This window comes from Ranitomeya variabilis, chromosome 1 (genome assembly GCF_051348905.1).
Source record: "Ranitomeya variabilis isolate aRanVar5 chromosome 1, aRanVar5.hap1, whole genome shotgun sequence".
In the NCBI taxonomy this organism is placed as follows: domain Eukaryota; kingdom Metazoa; phylum Chordata; class Amphibia; order Anura; family Dendrobatidae; genus Ranitomeya; species Ranitomeya variabilis.
This window is the reverse complement of record NC_135232.1, coordinates 475320577-475337701: the sequence shown is the minus strand read 5'-3', so window position 1 is coordinate 475337701 and position 17125 is coordinate 475320577. Positions and strand designations below refer to the sequence as shown.

Here is a 17125-nt window from a genome sequence, read left to right as displayed (position 1 = left end):
TTACTTCGGCGCCTGTTTTGTGCCAGCCTGATGTCTCACTTCCCTTTCAGGTCGAAGTGGATGCTTCTGAGATTGGGGCAGGGGCCGTTTTGTCGCAGAGAGGCCCTGGTTGCTCGGTAATGAGACCATGTGCTTTCTTCTCTAGGAAGTTTTCGCCTGCTGAGCGGAATTATGATGTTGGCAATCGGGAGTTGCTGGCCATGAAGTGGGCATTTGAGGAGTGGCGTCATTGGCTCGAGGGTGCTAAGCATCGTGTGGTGGTCTTGACTGATCACAAAAATTTGATGTATCTCGAGTCTGCTAAACGCCTGAATCCTAGACAGGCCCGTTGGTCATTGTTTTTCTCCCGTTTTGACTTTGTGGTCTCGTATTTACCAGGTTCAAAGAATGTGAAGGCTGATGCTCTTTCAAGGAGCTTTGTGCCTGACTCTCCTGGAGTCGCAGAACCAGTTGGTATTCTTAAAGAGGGAGTTATCTTGTCGGCCATTTCTCCTGATTTGCGACGTGTGTTGCAGAGATTTCAGGCTGGTAGACCTGACTCTTGTCCACCTGACAGATTGTTTGTTCCTGATAAGTGGACCAGCAGAGTCATTTCCGAGGTTCATTCCTCGGTGTTGGCAGGGCATCCGGGAATTTTTGGCACCAGAGATCTGGTGGCTAGGTCCTTTTGGTGGCCTTCCGTGTCACGGGATGTGCGGTCATTTGTGCAGTCCTGTGGGACTTGTGCTCGAGCTAAGCCTTGCTGTTCTCGTGCCAGCGGGTTGCTCTTGCCCTTGCCTGTCCCGAAGAGGCCTTGGACACACATTTCCATGGATTTCATTTCGGATCTCCCGGTGTCTCAGGGCATGTTTGTCATCTGGGTGGTATGTGATCGCTTTTCTAAAATGGTCCATTTGGTGCCTTTGCCTAAGCTGCCTTCCTCTTCCGATCTGGTTCCTGTGTTCTTTCAGAATGTGGTTCGTTTACACGGCATTCCTGAGAATATTGTGTCTGACAGAGGATCCCAGTTTGTTTCCAGGTTCTGGCGATCCTTTTGTGCTAGGATGGGCATTGATTTGTCGTTTTCGTCTGCCTTTCATCCTCAGACTAATGGACAAACGGAGCGAACTAATCAGACTCTGGAGGCTTATTTGAGGTGTTTTGTTTCGGCAGATCAGGATGATTGGGTGACCTTCTTGCCGTTGGCTGAGTTTGCCCTTAATAATCGGGCTAGTTCCGCTACTTTGGCTTCGCCATTTTTCTGCAACTCTGGTTTCCATCCTCGTTTTTCCTCGGGACATGTGGAGCCTTCTGACTGTCCTGGGGTAGATTCTGTGGTGGATAGGTTGCAGCAGATCTGGAATCATGTGGTGGACAACTTAAAGTTGTCACAGGAGAAGGCTCAGCGTTTTGCCAACCGCCGCCGCGGTGTGGGTCCCCGACTTCGTGTTGGGGATTTGGTATGGCTGTCTTCTCGATTTGTTCCTATGAAGGTCTCCTCTCCTAAATTTAAGCCTCGCTTCATCAGTCCTTACAAGATATTGGAAATCCTTAATCCTGTGTCCTTTCGCTTGGATCTTCCGGTGTCGTTTGCCATTCACAACGTGTTCCATAGGTCTTTGTTGCGGCGGTACGTTGTACCTGTGGTTCCTTCTGTTGAGCCTCCTGCTCCGGTGTTGGTTGAGGGCGAGTTGGAGTACGTGGTGGAGAAGATCTTGGATTCTCGTCTCTCCAGATGGAGGCTTCAGTATCTGGTCAAGTGGAAGGGCTATGGTCAGGAGGATAATTCCTGGGTGGTTGCTTCTGATGTGCATGCGGCCGATTTGGTTCGTGCCTTTCACGCTGCTCATCCTGATCGCCCTGATGGTCTTGGTTCGGTGACCCCTCCTTAAGGGGGGGGTACTGTTGTGAATTAGACTTTTTGGCTCCCTCTTGTGGTTACTAGTGATATGACTCTGGGATTGTCTTTCCTCAGTTTGGCACCCACCTGGGTCGTTAGTCCAGGGGTGTTGCTATATAAACTTCCTGGATCCTTAGTCCAGTGCCTGGCATCGTTGTAATCAGATCCTTTCTGTTTACTCCTGTCTGCTGTTCCTGGTTCATGCAAAATTAAGCTAACTCCTGCTTCTTTGTTTTTTGGTTATTTGCTTTGCTCGTATTTTTGTCCAGCTTGTACTAAATGTGATTCCTGACTTTGCTGGAAGCTCTAGGGGGCTGGTGTTCTCCCCCCGGGCCGTTAGACGGTTCGGGGGTTCTTGAATATCCAGCGTGGATATTTTTGATAGGGTTTTTGCTGACCGTATAAGTCATCTTACTATATTCTGCTATTAGTCAGTGGGCCTCTCTTTGCTAAATACCTAGCTCATTCTTACGTTTGTCTTTTCCTCTTACCTCACCGTTATTATTTGTTGGGGGCTTGTATCCAACTTTTGGGGTCTTTTCTCTGGAGGCAAGAAAGGTCTTTCTTTTCCCTTCTAGGGTTAGTTAGTTCTCCGGCTGGCGCGAGACGTCTAGAACCAACGTAGGCACGTTCCCCGGCTGCTGCTATTTGTGGTGCTAGGATTAGATATACGGTCAGCCCAGTTACCACTGCCCTATGAGCTGGTTTTTTGTGTTTGCAGACTTAGTAATTATTTCTGAGACCCTCTGCCATTGGGGTCATAACACCTCTCATAAATCAAGCTTAGAGAACTATTTGGCCCCGGTGAGTTGGTTACAGAGATCAGGGATCAGGGGAAGAGGGTACATATTTTCCACCGTAATCTTGTTCTGTTCCCAATAGTCGAAGCACGGCCGCAAACCACCATCTTTTTTTTTTTTACAAAAGAGAACCCTGCTGCCCAAGTGAAACAGAAGGCCAAATATTCCCCTTGCAGAGACTCTCGGTTTTGTACTCCTTCATAGCTTGACGCTCTGGCTCAGACAAATTAAACAGACGAGCCTTGAGTAACTTGGCTCTTGAAACTAAATCAAGAGCACAATCAAAAGGTCTATGTGGTAGAAGCGCCTCAGCCTCACTTTCGGAAACCATGTGTTCAAAGTACTCCGGAGTACCCTCCAGACTGACAGACGACAATAACACAGATTTTACAGGGGTGACAAGAGGTACCAAGTTACAAAACAAACCGTTAGCCTTACATCCCCAATGAATGATCTCCCCCATGACCCAATCAATAATAGGGTTGTGGCGTTGAAGCCAAGGCATCCCTAATACCAGCCCTGCAGGAAAATTATTCAGAACAAAACAACTTAATTTTCAACATGAGTAGGACCCACTTTCAGCGAAAAAACTTCAGACATAGAGGAAATTCCATCACGGGTGAGAGGAGTCTATAGCCACGATTTTAACAGGATCTTTAAGCCTGACTCTCCCTATCTTATTAAGAGTCACCACCCGAGCATCAATCAGGTTAATAGTAGAACCGCAGTCAACAAAGGCGGTGGTCACTATGGGACCGCCAGCAAGTTCCAATTCCACCTGAAGAAGAAAAATGTACCTGACAGTCTGGGCAACTTCCTCGATCATTACCCAGACTAAGGCGTTTCTCAACAGCTTGGCTGAAGAAGGACAGGAGGGACAGTCCTTTTTCCAATGTCCTGAGGCTCCACAGTAAAAGCATAGCTGGTTGTCTCTATGGCATCTTCTCTCTCTTTCCTTCAATGAGATTGCCCCAACCTCCATGGGCTCAGGGTCTGACGCAATGTCACTCAGGTTGGAGTATAATGGAGACTCCTGCCTCATCACTCCTCTAACACAGAGCCTTTGGTCCATGCAAACCGCCTGAGTCATTGCGTCCTCCAGAGTATCGGGGGTGGATGTAATGCCAGAGCATCCTGTAGACAGTTGGACAGGCCCCTGTGGAACAACCCCCTCAGGGTGGCGGTGTTCCAGGACACTTCAGCAGCCCAGCATCTAAACTCTGAACAGAACCATTCCGCTGAGTGCTTCCCCTGTGTCACACTCATCACCATATCCTCTGCCAGGCACACTCTATCAGGCTCTTCATAAATGTGTCCCAGAGCCTCAAAATACAGATTCACTGACATACGTTCCGGTGCGGAGGGAGAGAGGGAGAAAGCCCATGTCTGTGGAGCCCCCCCTTAACAAGGACATAATGATCCCCACCCTCTGCCTTTCATTTCCAGAAGCACGGGGACGTAACTCAAAAAAAAACTTGCATCCTTCTTTAAAAACCCTAAACAACTTTTCATCCCCGGAAAAATTGTCAGGTAATTTTAACGGTGGCTCGGGGTCCATGAGAGACACATCAGTGGGGCCCCCATCCCGAGTCCCCGACAGAACAGCACCCTGTAAAGCGCCTGCAACATCTCTCTGCACTAGTAGATGCGAGTGAGCCTGGGCTTGCTGTTCCATAGACAGCTTCTGCATTAACAGAGAGAGCTCACTTACTTGATCCGAGAGAGCCCTTACCGGATTCATAATAGCAAGAACCCCACCACCCGACCAGATGGGAAGAGAATGTGGGGTCAGTTATATTGTCACAAGCCCCGGGTGTACCTGCCGCAAGGCGGGCGGCTCGCAGTAGTAAGGAAGACACAAGTAGAGTGGCGAAGAACTCAGTGAGCAGGACCTGAACTACGTGACTGAGGGGGAGTGGCCGAGGGTAGAGACAGGAGCCGGAGTGCCTGGGAGCCGGACAGTGCCGGAGAGAAGTCAAATGTGCTGAGGTCAAAACCGGGATATCAATGAGGCACGGGGGGGGTGAGACAGAAGGATAGTCAGGTGAAAGCCAGAGATCAGGGAGCTGAACCAAGCAATGGAGTACCAAAAGAGAGACAGGAGGTGACAAAGTCAAAACAGCCAGGCCAGGAGGTCAGAACAAAGGAAAACAGTCAAACACAGTATGCACACACACACCAGGGGGTCAGATACACAGACAGAACAAAAGTATAACTGACAGGGAAACTAGGTTCAGAGTGGGTTTAAATATCCCTCCCAGATGCAAAAGGAGGCCAGATACAATTAACCCTGAGAGGGCAGGACATGAACCCTGTCCAAACCATGACAATTATACTGTGCATAAGGGAGCTGTTAGCCCATTTTACAGTCTATAGAGGAGCTGAACATGGGGGAACTGAGAGTACATTATTACTAAGAGTACATTATTACTGTAGATGGAGGGTCTTGGGACATTACTAAATGTTAAGTGAGCACTTAACAAGCATTATTTTTATTGGGGTACTTAGGGAGCATTATTACTTTCTAGGGGCAAAATGTGGCCACTATTATCTAGGGCACTTACATAGAGTATTAAAATTTTCTGTGGGGCATTTTTACCATCTAGAGGGCACAAAGGAGGCATTTTACTTTGTAAGGGGCACCGTAGTAGGCATTAAATGGAGCAATGTTATTGTACCACACAGCAGGTGTAGTAATAGGGACACATTCGGCAGCAGCCCAGTATTGGAGTATCAGCAGGATGAATCATTTGTACAGGTTGGGGATAGATGAGGACAGTGCTGGAATTATGAGAAGTCAAATGTGTCTTTGTTGAAATTTCTGCAGATGAGTGGTTGCTGGAAGAAGTCATCATGTCAGTCTGGGCCAGATGGAAAACTGAACGACTATCTGAAAGAACGTCAGCTATAAATCATCTAATAATTTAATATGTAACTGTACAGTAATCTCTTGTATGTTCTGCAGCAGTGGTATCTATCTACCACTATAAGGTCACTGTATTTCAGTTATATCAGTTCTGGCCTTTGTATAGAGATGTATTTTCAGCCTGGTCATCTGCTAAAGTTCCCCTATGCCCCCAATTAGGGTGCACCACCATAGTTGTAATCAGGGTTACCTGGTTAGGGCCCACTCAGAAGTTTCACCCCCCTGAACACCTAGCTAAGCATCTGCTCACCATTGATGCTGTCAGCAAGAATAATTCCAAAAGGAAAAGATTGAATCAAGTTGGAGAATTGCAGCACTAAAAAACAGCTATAGCCAAGTGGAAGCTTTTTTCACATATGCTAAAAAAAGACACCTTTATGACTGCAAATAAGTAGTTTAACTAGTTCAGGACCATGTTCTACTCTACAGGAACATTCTAAAAGTTGCAGTAGAGCAGTTGCACGCAATCATGTCAAACACAGACGGACTCCCCAAAGAAAAGAGAGATGGTTTTCTACTGTCTCTGCCTTCCTGATTGATATAGACAGTAATAGGAAGTGCTAACGGTGTTTCCTCCACCAGATCAGGTGGTCATGTGATCGCTAAGTATAAGGCCGGGGTCAGACCTAACGTATCCAAATACGGTCCGTTTTTTACGGCCGAAATACGCAGAAAAGTTCCTGAACAGTGATCAGTATTCAATGCGAGGATGCGATTTTTTCTTCAAAAATTATCTGTGTGTCATCCGTATGAAATCCGTATGATTTTTTTCTCGCAGGCTTGCAAAATGGACATATCATGGATCCATCGGCTCAAATATTCTTAAAAACATATATACAGTCTATATATATATATATATATATATATATATATATATATATATATATTTGTCAGTGAGACACATTATATATATATATATATATTTATATTTAATACACAGCTAGATATCATAAAAACCGGTAATTCAATTGATGGCTTTTGCTATCTCCTTATCAAACCCGACATTATATGAGACATGGTTTACATGGTTTACATACATCCATTATATTTTTATATGTTCCTCACTAATAATGTTAGTAGTGTGTGTGTGTGTGTGTGTGTGTGTGTGTGTGTGTGTGTGTGTGTGTGTGTGCGCAAAATTTTGGAGCTCTAGGTGTTAAAATAAAGGGTTAAATCACGGAAAAAACAGGCGTGCTCTCCCGCGCAATTTTCTCCGCCAGAATGGGAAAATCAGTGACTGAGTGCAGATATTAATAGCCTAGAGAGGGTCCATGGTTATTGCCCCCCCTGGCGAAAAACATCTGCCCCCAGCCACCCCAGAAAAGGCACATCTGGAAGATGCACCTATTCCAGCACTTAGCCACTCTCTTCCCACTCCTGTGTAGCGGTGGGATATGGGGTAATAAAGGGTTAATGTCACCTTGCTAATGTAAGGTAACATTAAGCCAGGTTAATAATGGAGAGATGTCAATAAGACACCTATCCATTATTAATGCAATAGTAATAAAAAGTTTAAAAATACACACACATCATGAATAAAGTATTTTAATGAAATAAATAAACACATGAAGTTTTAATATCTTTATTGTACACTTAATCCAACTGACGTCCCTCGTCTTCTGAAAAAAAAGGAAAATAAAAAAGCAACAATATCCCATACCTGTCCGCCGTACAGTCATATCCCACGATGTAAATCCATCTGAAGGGGTTAAATACATTTACAACCAGGAGCCTTCTAATGCAGCCGCCCCTGGCTGTAAAAACTGGGAAATGAATGGAATGCAGCTTCGTTGACTTGCGGTGCTGTCATAGAAGCTGCGCCCCCTTGGTGGCATAAACTCATATGAACTCTAGCGTGGGAATATATTCAGAAAAATTCTTACTTTCTGTGGATCAGTTTCAATATGAATCCAAATCATAATGGTAAAATAAAGTGATCTCAGAAACTTCAAATAAGGCAAGGTCATTCATGCGAGACTATCCAGGGCCAGGATTTAACAAAAAGCCCAACTGATGGAATTTCCTCATTTCAAGAGCATACAAAGGTGTAATCAAGCAAGAAAGCATTAATCAAAAGAGAATAATGTGGACATGATTATTATTACCGGTAATATTATTATTACGACCTTCAGCTCAATCTCAAGCCATGGCTACCTGATTGATGAATGCTCCAGGAAAATCGATTTTGTGCAAACCTAGTGTCATGTCGGACGCTGTTCACACTAGGGCGTCCGACAGAAAGCAGTAATTCCACTTAAGTCCACTACTACACGCTCAGTGGCGTCGGCTAGATTTTATCCAGCTTGCTCGGGGTTAATCTAGCTGGTAATCAGGTTGGAGGCTGGGTCACGCCCACGGCCTTTAAATAGTCGCGCTGGCCTTTTGGGCGTCGCCGATTATAGCTTGTGCTTTATGCCTGGTGATTATGGTCTGGAGTGGTGGTCTTGTTGTAGGAATATCGTATCTGGTGGTGTATAATCCTTTGTCATATTTCTCCTTCCTATATTTGTATTTGTTTTGCCCTGTGCACATTATAGTGTTTTCCTGTGAGTCTGCGGCGTGGTGTGTTTTTAGTTTCCCTGTCTGTGCTTTCTGTGGGGATTGGTGTGTGGTCTCTTCACTGGGTGGTGGGTGGTGGTTTCAGCTTAGGGCTGAAACAGGAGACAGGGTCAGGCCTGGCGGCCCAGAAATGCACACCTTTAGTGTAACTTCTGGGAAAGGGACAGACAGGGTTTCCCTAGCCTGAGGGATATCGCAGGGGCCCGGGTAACCAACCTTAGTCTACCCTATTCCCCTGTCACACCTAGATAGGTCCACCAGGATCTTCTTTGCTGTTATCTTGATTTTTTCTAGCTATTGGGTTGCTGCTCTTCCTCTTCGCCTTGTTCCTTCTATTCTTCTGAGCTTGATCTCCTCCAGTGATTGCTATCTGCGTAAGATGTGTCCAATGTAGGCAAGCCGTAGTATAAACAACTTAATTTAATGGGTCAGCGGAGGTTGTCAAGAATTGTTCTGACCGATAGGCAATGAAAGGCAACTCCTCAGTCCCCAGATCATTAGACCTGTAAAGTATCTCTGGTACAAAGTAGAAAGGATGTTTAGATCCTATCAGTACCTACTGTACAAAATTTGCCAATATTCCTGCAGAACGATTTAACATATAGTGTAATTTATTGCTGTGATTCTAAAGGCCAAAGGAAGTCTAATCTAATATAATATAGCTATCTGTCACAACCCAGCTGTCGGGTCATGACAGGTTCCTTTCCTGGCCCTAACACTAGTGGGCACCCTAGCTCACCCTACTCCCCGGGATACTTCTGAAGGTGAAGATGCTGAACCCTCCACCCTTGTCTTATCTCCTGAGATAGCCCTCCGTATGTTCTCTTCCCCCACTCTGGGGGAATTACAATAAGGGTATGTGCACACGTTGCGGATTTCTTGCAGAAATTTCCTGAAGAAAACCGGAAATTTTCTGCAAGAAATCCGCATTTTTTTTTTTTGCGTTTTTTTTCCGTTTTTTTTCGCGTTTTTTTAGCATTCTGCAAGCGTAATTAGCTTGCAGAATGCTAAAGTTTTCCAAGCGATCTGTAGCATCGCTTGGAAAACTGACTGACAAGTTGGTCACACTTGTCAAACATACTGTTTGACAAGTGTGACCAACTTTTTACTATAGATGCAGCTTATGCAGCATCTATAGTAAAAGATAGAATGTTTAAAAATAATAAAAAAAATTAAAAAATGCTTATACTCACCCAGACATCTCATCAGCGGCGTCCGTTCGTCTTCCTATAGCTGGTCTGTGCGCACAGGGCCTTCCGTGACGTCACGGTCACGTGAGCGGTCACATGACCGCTCACGACCAATCACAGGACAGTGACGTCATCGGCAAGGTCCTTCGCCGCACATCAGCTACAGGAACCGAAGCGGCAGCATGCAGTGGAGGCGGGAAGACATCGAGGGTGAGTATATCGCTATTTTTTATTTTAATTCTTATTTTTTGACCAATTATATGGTGCCCAGTGCGTGGAGGAGAGTCTCCTCTCCTCCACCCTGGGTACCAACCGCACATAATCTGCTTACTTCCCGCATGGTGTGCACAGCCCCGTGCGGGAAGTAAGCAGATCAATGGACCCCTAGGTGTGCGGAATCCCCTGCAATTCCGCATTTTAATGAACATGTTGCTTTTTTTTCCGCGATGCGATTTTTTCGCGGAAAAAAAGGCTACATTTGCACAAAAAATGCGGAATACACTTAAAATAATGGGAGGCATATGTAAGCGTTTTTTTCGCGTTTTTATCACGTTTTTATAGCGAAAAAACGCGAAAAATACTTAACGTGTGCACATGGCCTTAGTGTTGAAAGTGTGTAATCACGGTGTAAAAATTGTGATCATTATTTGTTAAAGGAAATCTGGCACCAGGTTTTTTCTACATAATCTGAGAGCAGGATAATATTGAGACAAAGACCCTGATTGCAGCGATGAATCACTTATTGGTCTACTTATTGCAGTTTTGATAAACTCATGCTGATAAAACAGTGATTTTATCACTAGAGAACTAGTAAACCTGTTGTCATATAGTCCATCCAAGCCCACATCACTGATTGGCAGGGTTGTGATGATACACCGAAAGCTGCTAATCAGTGATGTGGGCAGGATTATACAGAGCTCAACAATTAGAGAACTGCTAGATCTGTCGCAGATAAAAATGATTTTATAAAAATGACAGCAAGCAGCCCAGTTAGTAATACATCGGTGGAATCAGGGAACTTATTCCCCTAAATCATGCTGCTCTGAGATGGAGTAACGAAAACCTGGGGGGACAGATTTCATTTAGCCAATGTAGAAGCTACAACTACTGTTTTATTATTCTGCGCACGTAAAAATATTAATGTATAAGTCTATATAACATTTTCTGTGTTACAGACATAATATGATGTTTATTGAGAGGAGCAATAACACATCTCTGAATTTATTTGGAAAGAAAAGTCACTGTGCCTTAATAACGGTTGATCTGTCCACTGTCATTATTATACAGGTATTAATATCATTTTCTAAAAAAAAAAATACATTTCTATGTAAAGTTAATTTTTACTCATGAAAACCAGTTTGACAGTTTAAAAGTAGGTGTTCTGTGCTAGATTGTCAGAGATTTTTGTGGGTCTGCATCGCCTACTTCATCCTATAAAGAGTACAACATTAAATAATAACTACACTTTTTTCACATATCAATAATAAAAGTGAAGAGAATAAACTTTGTAATATATCTTTTCTGAGAAATATGCTTCTTTTTCCACTTATCAATATTTTTTTTGTCTACTGCACTGATCATTCACTCTTAAATTGCTCCAATCTGTCAACTAATCGGTCTGCAGTACCTATTAAGGCCTATGTAGAGAGATGGGGGTAGCTGGAGGGAGAAATAGACAGCACATAAAACTAAAAATATAGTATACATTTGAAATAATGTCCAGAAATAGTATTATTCTTTATGTACACACACATGATATTAACAGTAGTTCTCTAGATGGTGGTTTGTGTGTGTAGCCACAGAAGTGCAGATCTGAATGGAGGTAAGAAAGGAAACCCTGGAGCTCGGCACACTGCTTTAGTGCGATTTCAGTGGAAAATCTTTGGCTGTCATTATACAGATAATAGGGGGCTTTGGGTTTCACTACTGAGAAGTGGGCAGGAGCTGCATGTGGCTCGCGATCCTCTGTCAGAGTTGAATGTGGCTCTCAAAGTCAGAAAGCTGGAGGACCCCTGGCTATGGGGGTTCATCTTCCTTTGTCTGACTTGTGTTTTCAGGAAAATTGAATAACATCAGGTTATTTTTTTCCCTTATAATCCTATTATTTAATTCAAAAGCAAGTGGCATAAGAGGTATTTGACAGATGCTCATCACCCATCATGATGCCATCATAGATGTGCATAGACGTTAATGAGAAATTGTCTATTTATAAGTTGAAACCTACAAGAGAAAAAGTAAGCAAAAACCCTGATGTAACTAAGTAAAAAAGCAAAAGTGCATTTAAATTAGAGTTTTTAGTAATACTGTTTTTTGATTAAAAAAAATAGCACAAAAGCCATCCCACCGCGTCAAGGTAACTCTGATCGGGACAGTCCTACATTGTCTAATATTAAAACCTTACCATGTGTCAATGATGTCAGTGTGAATAAGGGCAGACAAAAGTACTGGGCCCAACCAGTGAAACACCAGACTGTGGAAGCCATATATATAATCTCTAGCTCAGAAACAGGAAGGCCACACCCCGGCTTGCACAGAATGCAATAATACAAAGAAAAAAACAGTATTACTAAAAACTCTGTGTTATTTAAATGCACTTTTGCTTTTTTACTTAGTTACATCAGGGTTTTTGCTTACTTTTTCTCTTGCAGGTTTTAATGTTTTGTGGCCAATGTGAACATGCGTTTAACTTCTGCATGTGTACCAACTCTAGTTAAGCTCAATTTTTGTGTTTTTTTATTTATAAGTTGGTCAAAAGTTCATGCGTAGACGAATTCATGTATTTCTTTTTTTTACATTTAATTTTAGCAAGATTTCCTGTAAAAGTAAAGCAAAATTGTATGAAATAGCAAAAATGTATTCTTAATAAAATTAAAAATGTAGGAATTAATGCATAACACACAGAGTAAGAAAGGGAATAGACCCTACAGCCCTTCTCTCATTTTGTTTCTAGAAGTACAATGGCTCTTTGTTCACTTTGCTGAGGTTTGTGCGTGCTTATATGACTGTAGAAAAATGTGCCGTGATTTCAAAATATCCATTTAAAGCAATGAAAAATAGAGGTGGAAGTTGTTTAGATTTGCCTGTAGTAAATTACATTACATTAGAAGGAAATTGACTCTGATAATGCAACTAGGAATTCAATGCAAAGTACTTTAAGAACAATTAGCCACAAAACAATAAAAAGAGAGATATTGTACAAGAGAAATATGCTAAAGAAAGTACTACCCATTAAGTTAAAAACACAAAGTTAAGCACCATACAGGATATTGTCCTGAAGGTTTCAGACAAAGTGTGGCCCTGGGTAAAAATAAAAGTGAGGCCCCAAATGGTAAGGTATTGCACCACAACACAAAAACATTCAGCGTGCACTGACAAGAGTCGATTTCAGGCCATTGAATGAGCTCCAATTTACTATATTCAAATTGATAATTGGTCATTTATTGGACTGTTCACATAGGCCGACGAATAATTGCTTGTATGATTATTCTGTCCCTATAAACAATATCATATTATTGGCAGCAGTTCACCTGTTTACCCGGGGCCATGTGCAGCCGATAACAGTGATTTTCATACCGGCATAAACAATAAATCCGGCATAAACAATAGTTAGATGCTGTACCTTCTCACTGTCAGAGGTAAAACTAGGTGGGTAGAGATGTCTGAAGAAAGTAGAGCCTCTACAAGAAAAAGGAAAATTAAGCTATATGAAGAAGCGCTCCCCTCTTCCACAGACCTCAAAACAGCCCTAGCTACTGCTTCTGTGATTCACAGTCTATGCTATGATCACACATACTGCACATACTGTATAATCGTCTACAGACTCCCACTGAGCATATGTTGAATGTCATTGGTCGACAATTGCAAAGGGAGCTGCCAGCAGCGGATTTGATGATTTCCCCAAGTGCATTCTCCATTGTAAAACATTCAGCAAACAACCCTTAATAACCTCATTGATGGCATGCCAAGGCGTGTAAGTGCGTGTATTTCTGTGTATGGTGCTCATTCTTGATACTGAATAAATTGAGATGTTTTGAAAATTTTGCCTCCATTTTTTCAACAGTTGCATATCATTGAAATATCTTCTAATCCTCAACCTTTCCTTCTTGCTTTTGCAATTTCAATGTTGAGAGTTTGTCTGTGTGTTTGGGTGCTTATATAGAGCTGTGTGTGTGTATATACTGTATATGTATCTGTAGCGCCCCCACTGCCGCAGGGCCGAGGGGTACCCGGTACCGGGCCTCTGGGTCTCTGCTCTGGGGTTATAAACATAAACACCGTGTGCACTGCTATATTCAGGTGCAGAGACTAGGTACCCAAACCATATAGTAAACTAAAGAGAAGTCTCGCACTCAACTTAAGTATTTTAGTTTTGCAGAGTTTTATTGAGGTAGCACTGGAAACGTTTCAGCCTATGTCAGGCTTTCATCAGTCACGTGCTGTGCCTTTAAGAGTATGTAGATAGTACTCATAAATAGGACGCCGATCAAGCGTGATGCAGTGGGTAGAAGTCTTGTATAGAGATGGAGTGGTTAGTCAGTACCACTGAATACAAAGGAGCTCAAAAGCTCATGTGTGGGGCTCGGAGATAATCTCCTATATTGGCCAGCTATGGCTGTAGGAACCGGGGCTGGAGGGAAGCCCTGCTGCTGCGTGAGATCACCTCTCAGACGCGGAGTCCACCGTCTGTGACAGACGAGCGGTGGACTCCGCGTCTGAGAGGTGATCTCACGCAGCAGCAGGGCTTCCCTCCAGCCCCGGTTCCTACAGCCATAGCTGGCCAATATAGGAGATTATCTCCGAGCCCCACACATGAGCTTTTGAGCTCCTTTGTATTCAGTGGTACTGACTAACCACTCCATCTCTATACAAGACTTCTACCCACTGCATCACGCTTGATCGGCGTCCTATTTATGAGTACTATCTACATACTCTTAAAGGCACAGCACGTGACTGATGAAAGCCTGACATAGGCTGAAACGTTTCCAGTGCTACCTCAATAAAACTCTGCAAAACTAAAATACTTAAGTTGAGTGCGAGACTTCTCTTTAGTCTGCTCTGGGGTTGTCACGGTGGCTAGGCCCGGTCCGTGACCCTGCTGAGGGGCGTACAGTGATAGATGTAGATAGTGGTGGTGGTGCGGTGCAGTAAATAACGAGGACACCAGGTTGCAGTCTCTTTACCTCTTTACTGAAGGTCTCTGGGTCCTCAGTCCGGAATACGGTTCACCAGGCTGCGCAAGTCCGGCCGGTCCGATGGCACCTCCAGAGTTCTCCTTGCAGGTGGAAATCTGTGCCTTCCTGCTAGCGCTATGTGTTGTGGTCCTCCCCTGCTGTGCTTACGGGATAGTCCCCACAACTGTTGTGTCTGTTTCTTGTGTTCCCTCACAACAACTCGATTAGATGATGTTCTGCTAATCCTCCGTCCCTCCCGGTGTTATGGTTGGGACGCACCCGTATGACGGGTAGGCTCGGAGCTCTTCCGGGACCCTAGAGTCGCCCCTCTCCACAGGTTGCCCCCCAAGTCTGCATAGGTGATTTAGGTGAGAGCCCGCCTGTGACTGACTGTCCTGCCGTTGGTTTGAAGTATTGCTTGGAGCTAGATATATGAATACTTCCTCGGCGTTCCGGCCGCCGGTTGTGCGCCTCAGTAGGATGTTGCCTCGATCTTACAGCACGACTCCTACTGGTAATCTCCTTCTTGCTTTGATCTCGTTTCTCACTCAGCACAATATATCTCGCTTCTGATCCTTTCTTAGGGCACCGCCGCTATGCTGAGCAGGCACGGTCCCGTGACGTTCTTTCTTGTAGCCAGGCCTCTGTCAGGGTCCCAAACCTGACAGGGACCCTACCGAATCTTCCCCACAACACCCTCTGCCACAAGGTGTTGCCTGGTTCCAACCCAGTCAGCTTTCTGAACTAACTTCCTGCCTGACCCCCAGTTTACCCACACGGTGAGGAGTGGCCTAATAAATAGCACCCTTAGCTCCCCTGGAGGCCCGACTGTGAAATGTATTGGTGTATGTGATACCTGGTCAGATGAACTCCTTCAGTGCCATCAGACGTACCATAGCCCCCCTTAGCGGCGGAGCCACAGTACTGCAACGACCAGGACTCTGGGGCGCTGCACTCCCCCCCAGTTAAATCCAGTACTCCGGGACTGGGAAGAAAACAACAATACATGTCAGCAAAAAGACATACAATTTTTGTGAGTGCAATAACAATAAGCATATTTGAACAGAGCTTCCCTTCATGGGAGGTGAGGACACTTAAACGTTACAAACATGGTTAAATACTTTCAAATAACTTTTCTTACCCAACCGGGTATTCTACTAAGTGCAAAAATTTTTAAACATTAATTCAACATTGCCTTTAAGGATGTACACTCTGAATCCACTAAAGACCTTCTTATAACACATTATAAGGCTTAAGCAACTGTGCTACATTCTCCTACTTTACGTCTGCAGGACCGCCTGTCCTAACGGCTCCAGACCTACTGCCTCTCCTTTCTATTACAGGACCGCTCCTTTCAGCCCGAGCCTTCTGTCCTTCCACTACTATACACAGTATAGAACATGTTTTTCTTTCAGTTGGAGATTACTGAGCCATCCCTATATGGCTCCTAAGAGGACTCACCACTAACCCCTACGGGTTCACTTCCTGTCCTCATCCTTCTATTAACATTATTGAACATTTCTTACAATTAACTAATTGGTTACATTTAACTTTCACATATCAACATTATTACTTCTTTCAAAGCATCATCATTCCTTAAGTGCTATCGATGAACATCCCCTTTAAGAGGGGACAAAGTCTCTATGAGGTAGTGCAACTTTTCAAGCTGCAAGTCCGTATGCAGCAAGGACTCCAGTACAAGTTCCAATAACCGTATCTTCGCAAAGAGTCCGTCTTTTATATAAAACCAGTAGGGAGCACCTTTAAGAAGGTGCAAACTGTTGTGAAATTGGATTTTGGGCTCCCCCGGTGGCCACTGGTGGAATTGAACTTGTGTGCATCATCCCCTCTGTTCACCTGTTCCCATCAGGATGTGGGAGTCGCTATTTAACCTTGCTCCTCTGTCACTTCCATGCCGGTCAACATTGTAATCAGAAGCCTTTCTGTGCATGTTCCTGCTACCAGACAACTTCCAGCTAAGTCGGACTTTTGTCCTTGTTTGTTTTTTGCATTTTGTTCCAGTTCACAGCTGCAGTTTCGTTTCTGTGTCTGGAAAGCTCTTGTGATCTGAAATTGCCACTCTGATGTTATGAGTTAATACTAGAGTCTTAAAGTAATTTCAGGATGGTGTATTGATAGGGTTTTCAGCTGACCATGAAAGTACCCTTTCTGTCTTCCTGCTATCTAGTAAGCGGACCTCGATTTTGCTAAACCTATTTTCATACTACGTTTGTCATTTTCATCTTAAATCACCGCCAATATATGTGGGGGCCTCTGTCTGCCTTTCGGGGAAATTTCTCTAGAGGTGAGCCAGGACTATATTTTCCTCTGCCAGGATTAGTTAGTCCTCCGGCCGGCGCTGGGCGTCTAGGGATAAAACGCAGGCTACGCTACCCGGCTACTGTTAGTTGTGCGGCAGGTTTAGTTCATGGTCAGTTTAAGTTTCCATCCTTCCAAGAGCTAGTTCCTATGTATGCTGGGCTATGTTCTCTTGCCATTGAGAACCATAACAGTTTGACCGGCCCACAAAGGGTTAAATTAATTGGCAGAGAAAGGAGAGAAAAAAGAAGTCTGCTGAAATTTTTTTTTTTTTTTTTTCC

At 44.0% G+C, this 17125-nt stretch overlaps 1 protein-coding gene across 5 annotated transcripts in view; it reads left to right on the top strand.

Annotated features, from left to right (window-relative positions):
* Nucleotides 1–17125, top strand: part of SHOC1 (shortage in chiasmata 1) — a 549593-nt gene that overhangs the window by 377136 nt on the left and 155332 nt on the right. For all 5 annotated transcript variants that reach the window (XM_077251003.1, XM_077251012.1, XM_077251020.1 and 2 more), the window contains one exon: nt 10530–10641. In XM_077251003.1, the coding sequence (XP_077107118.1) occupies nt 10530–10641 (112 nt within the window). The remainder of the gene's footprint in view (nt 1–10529; nt 10642–17125) is intronic.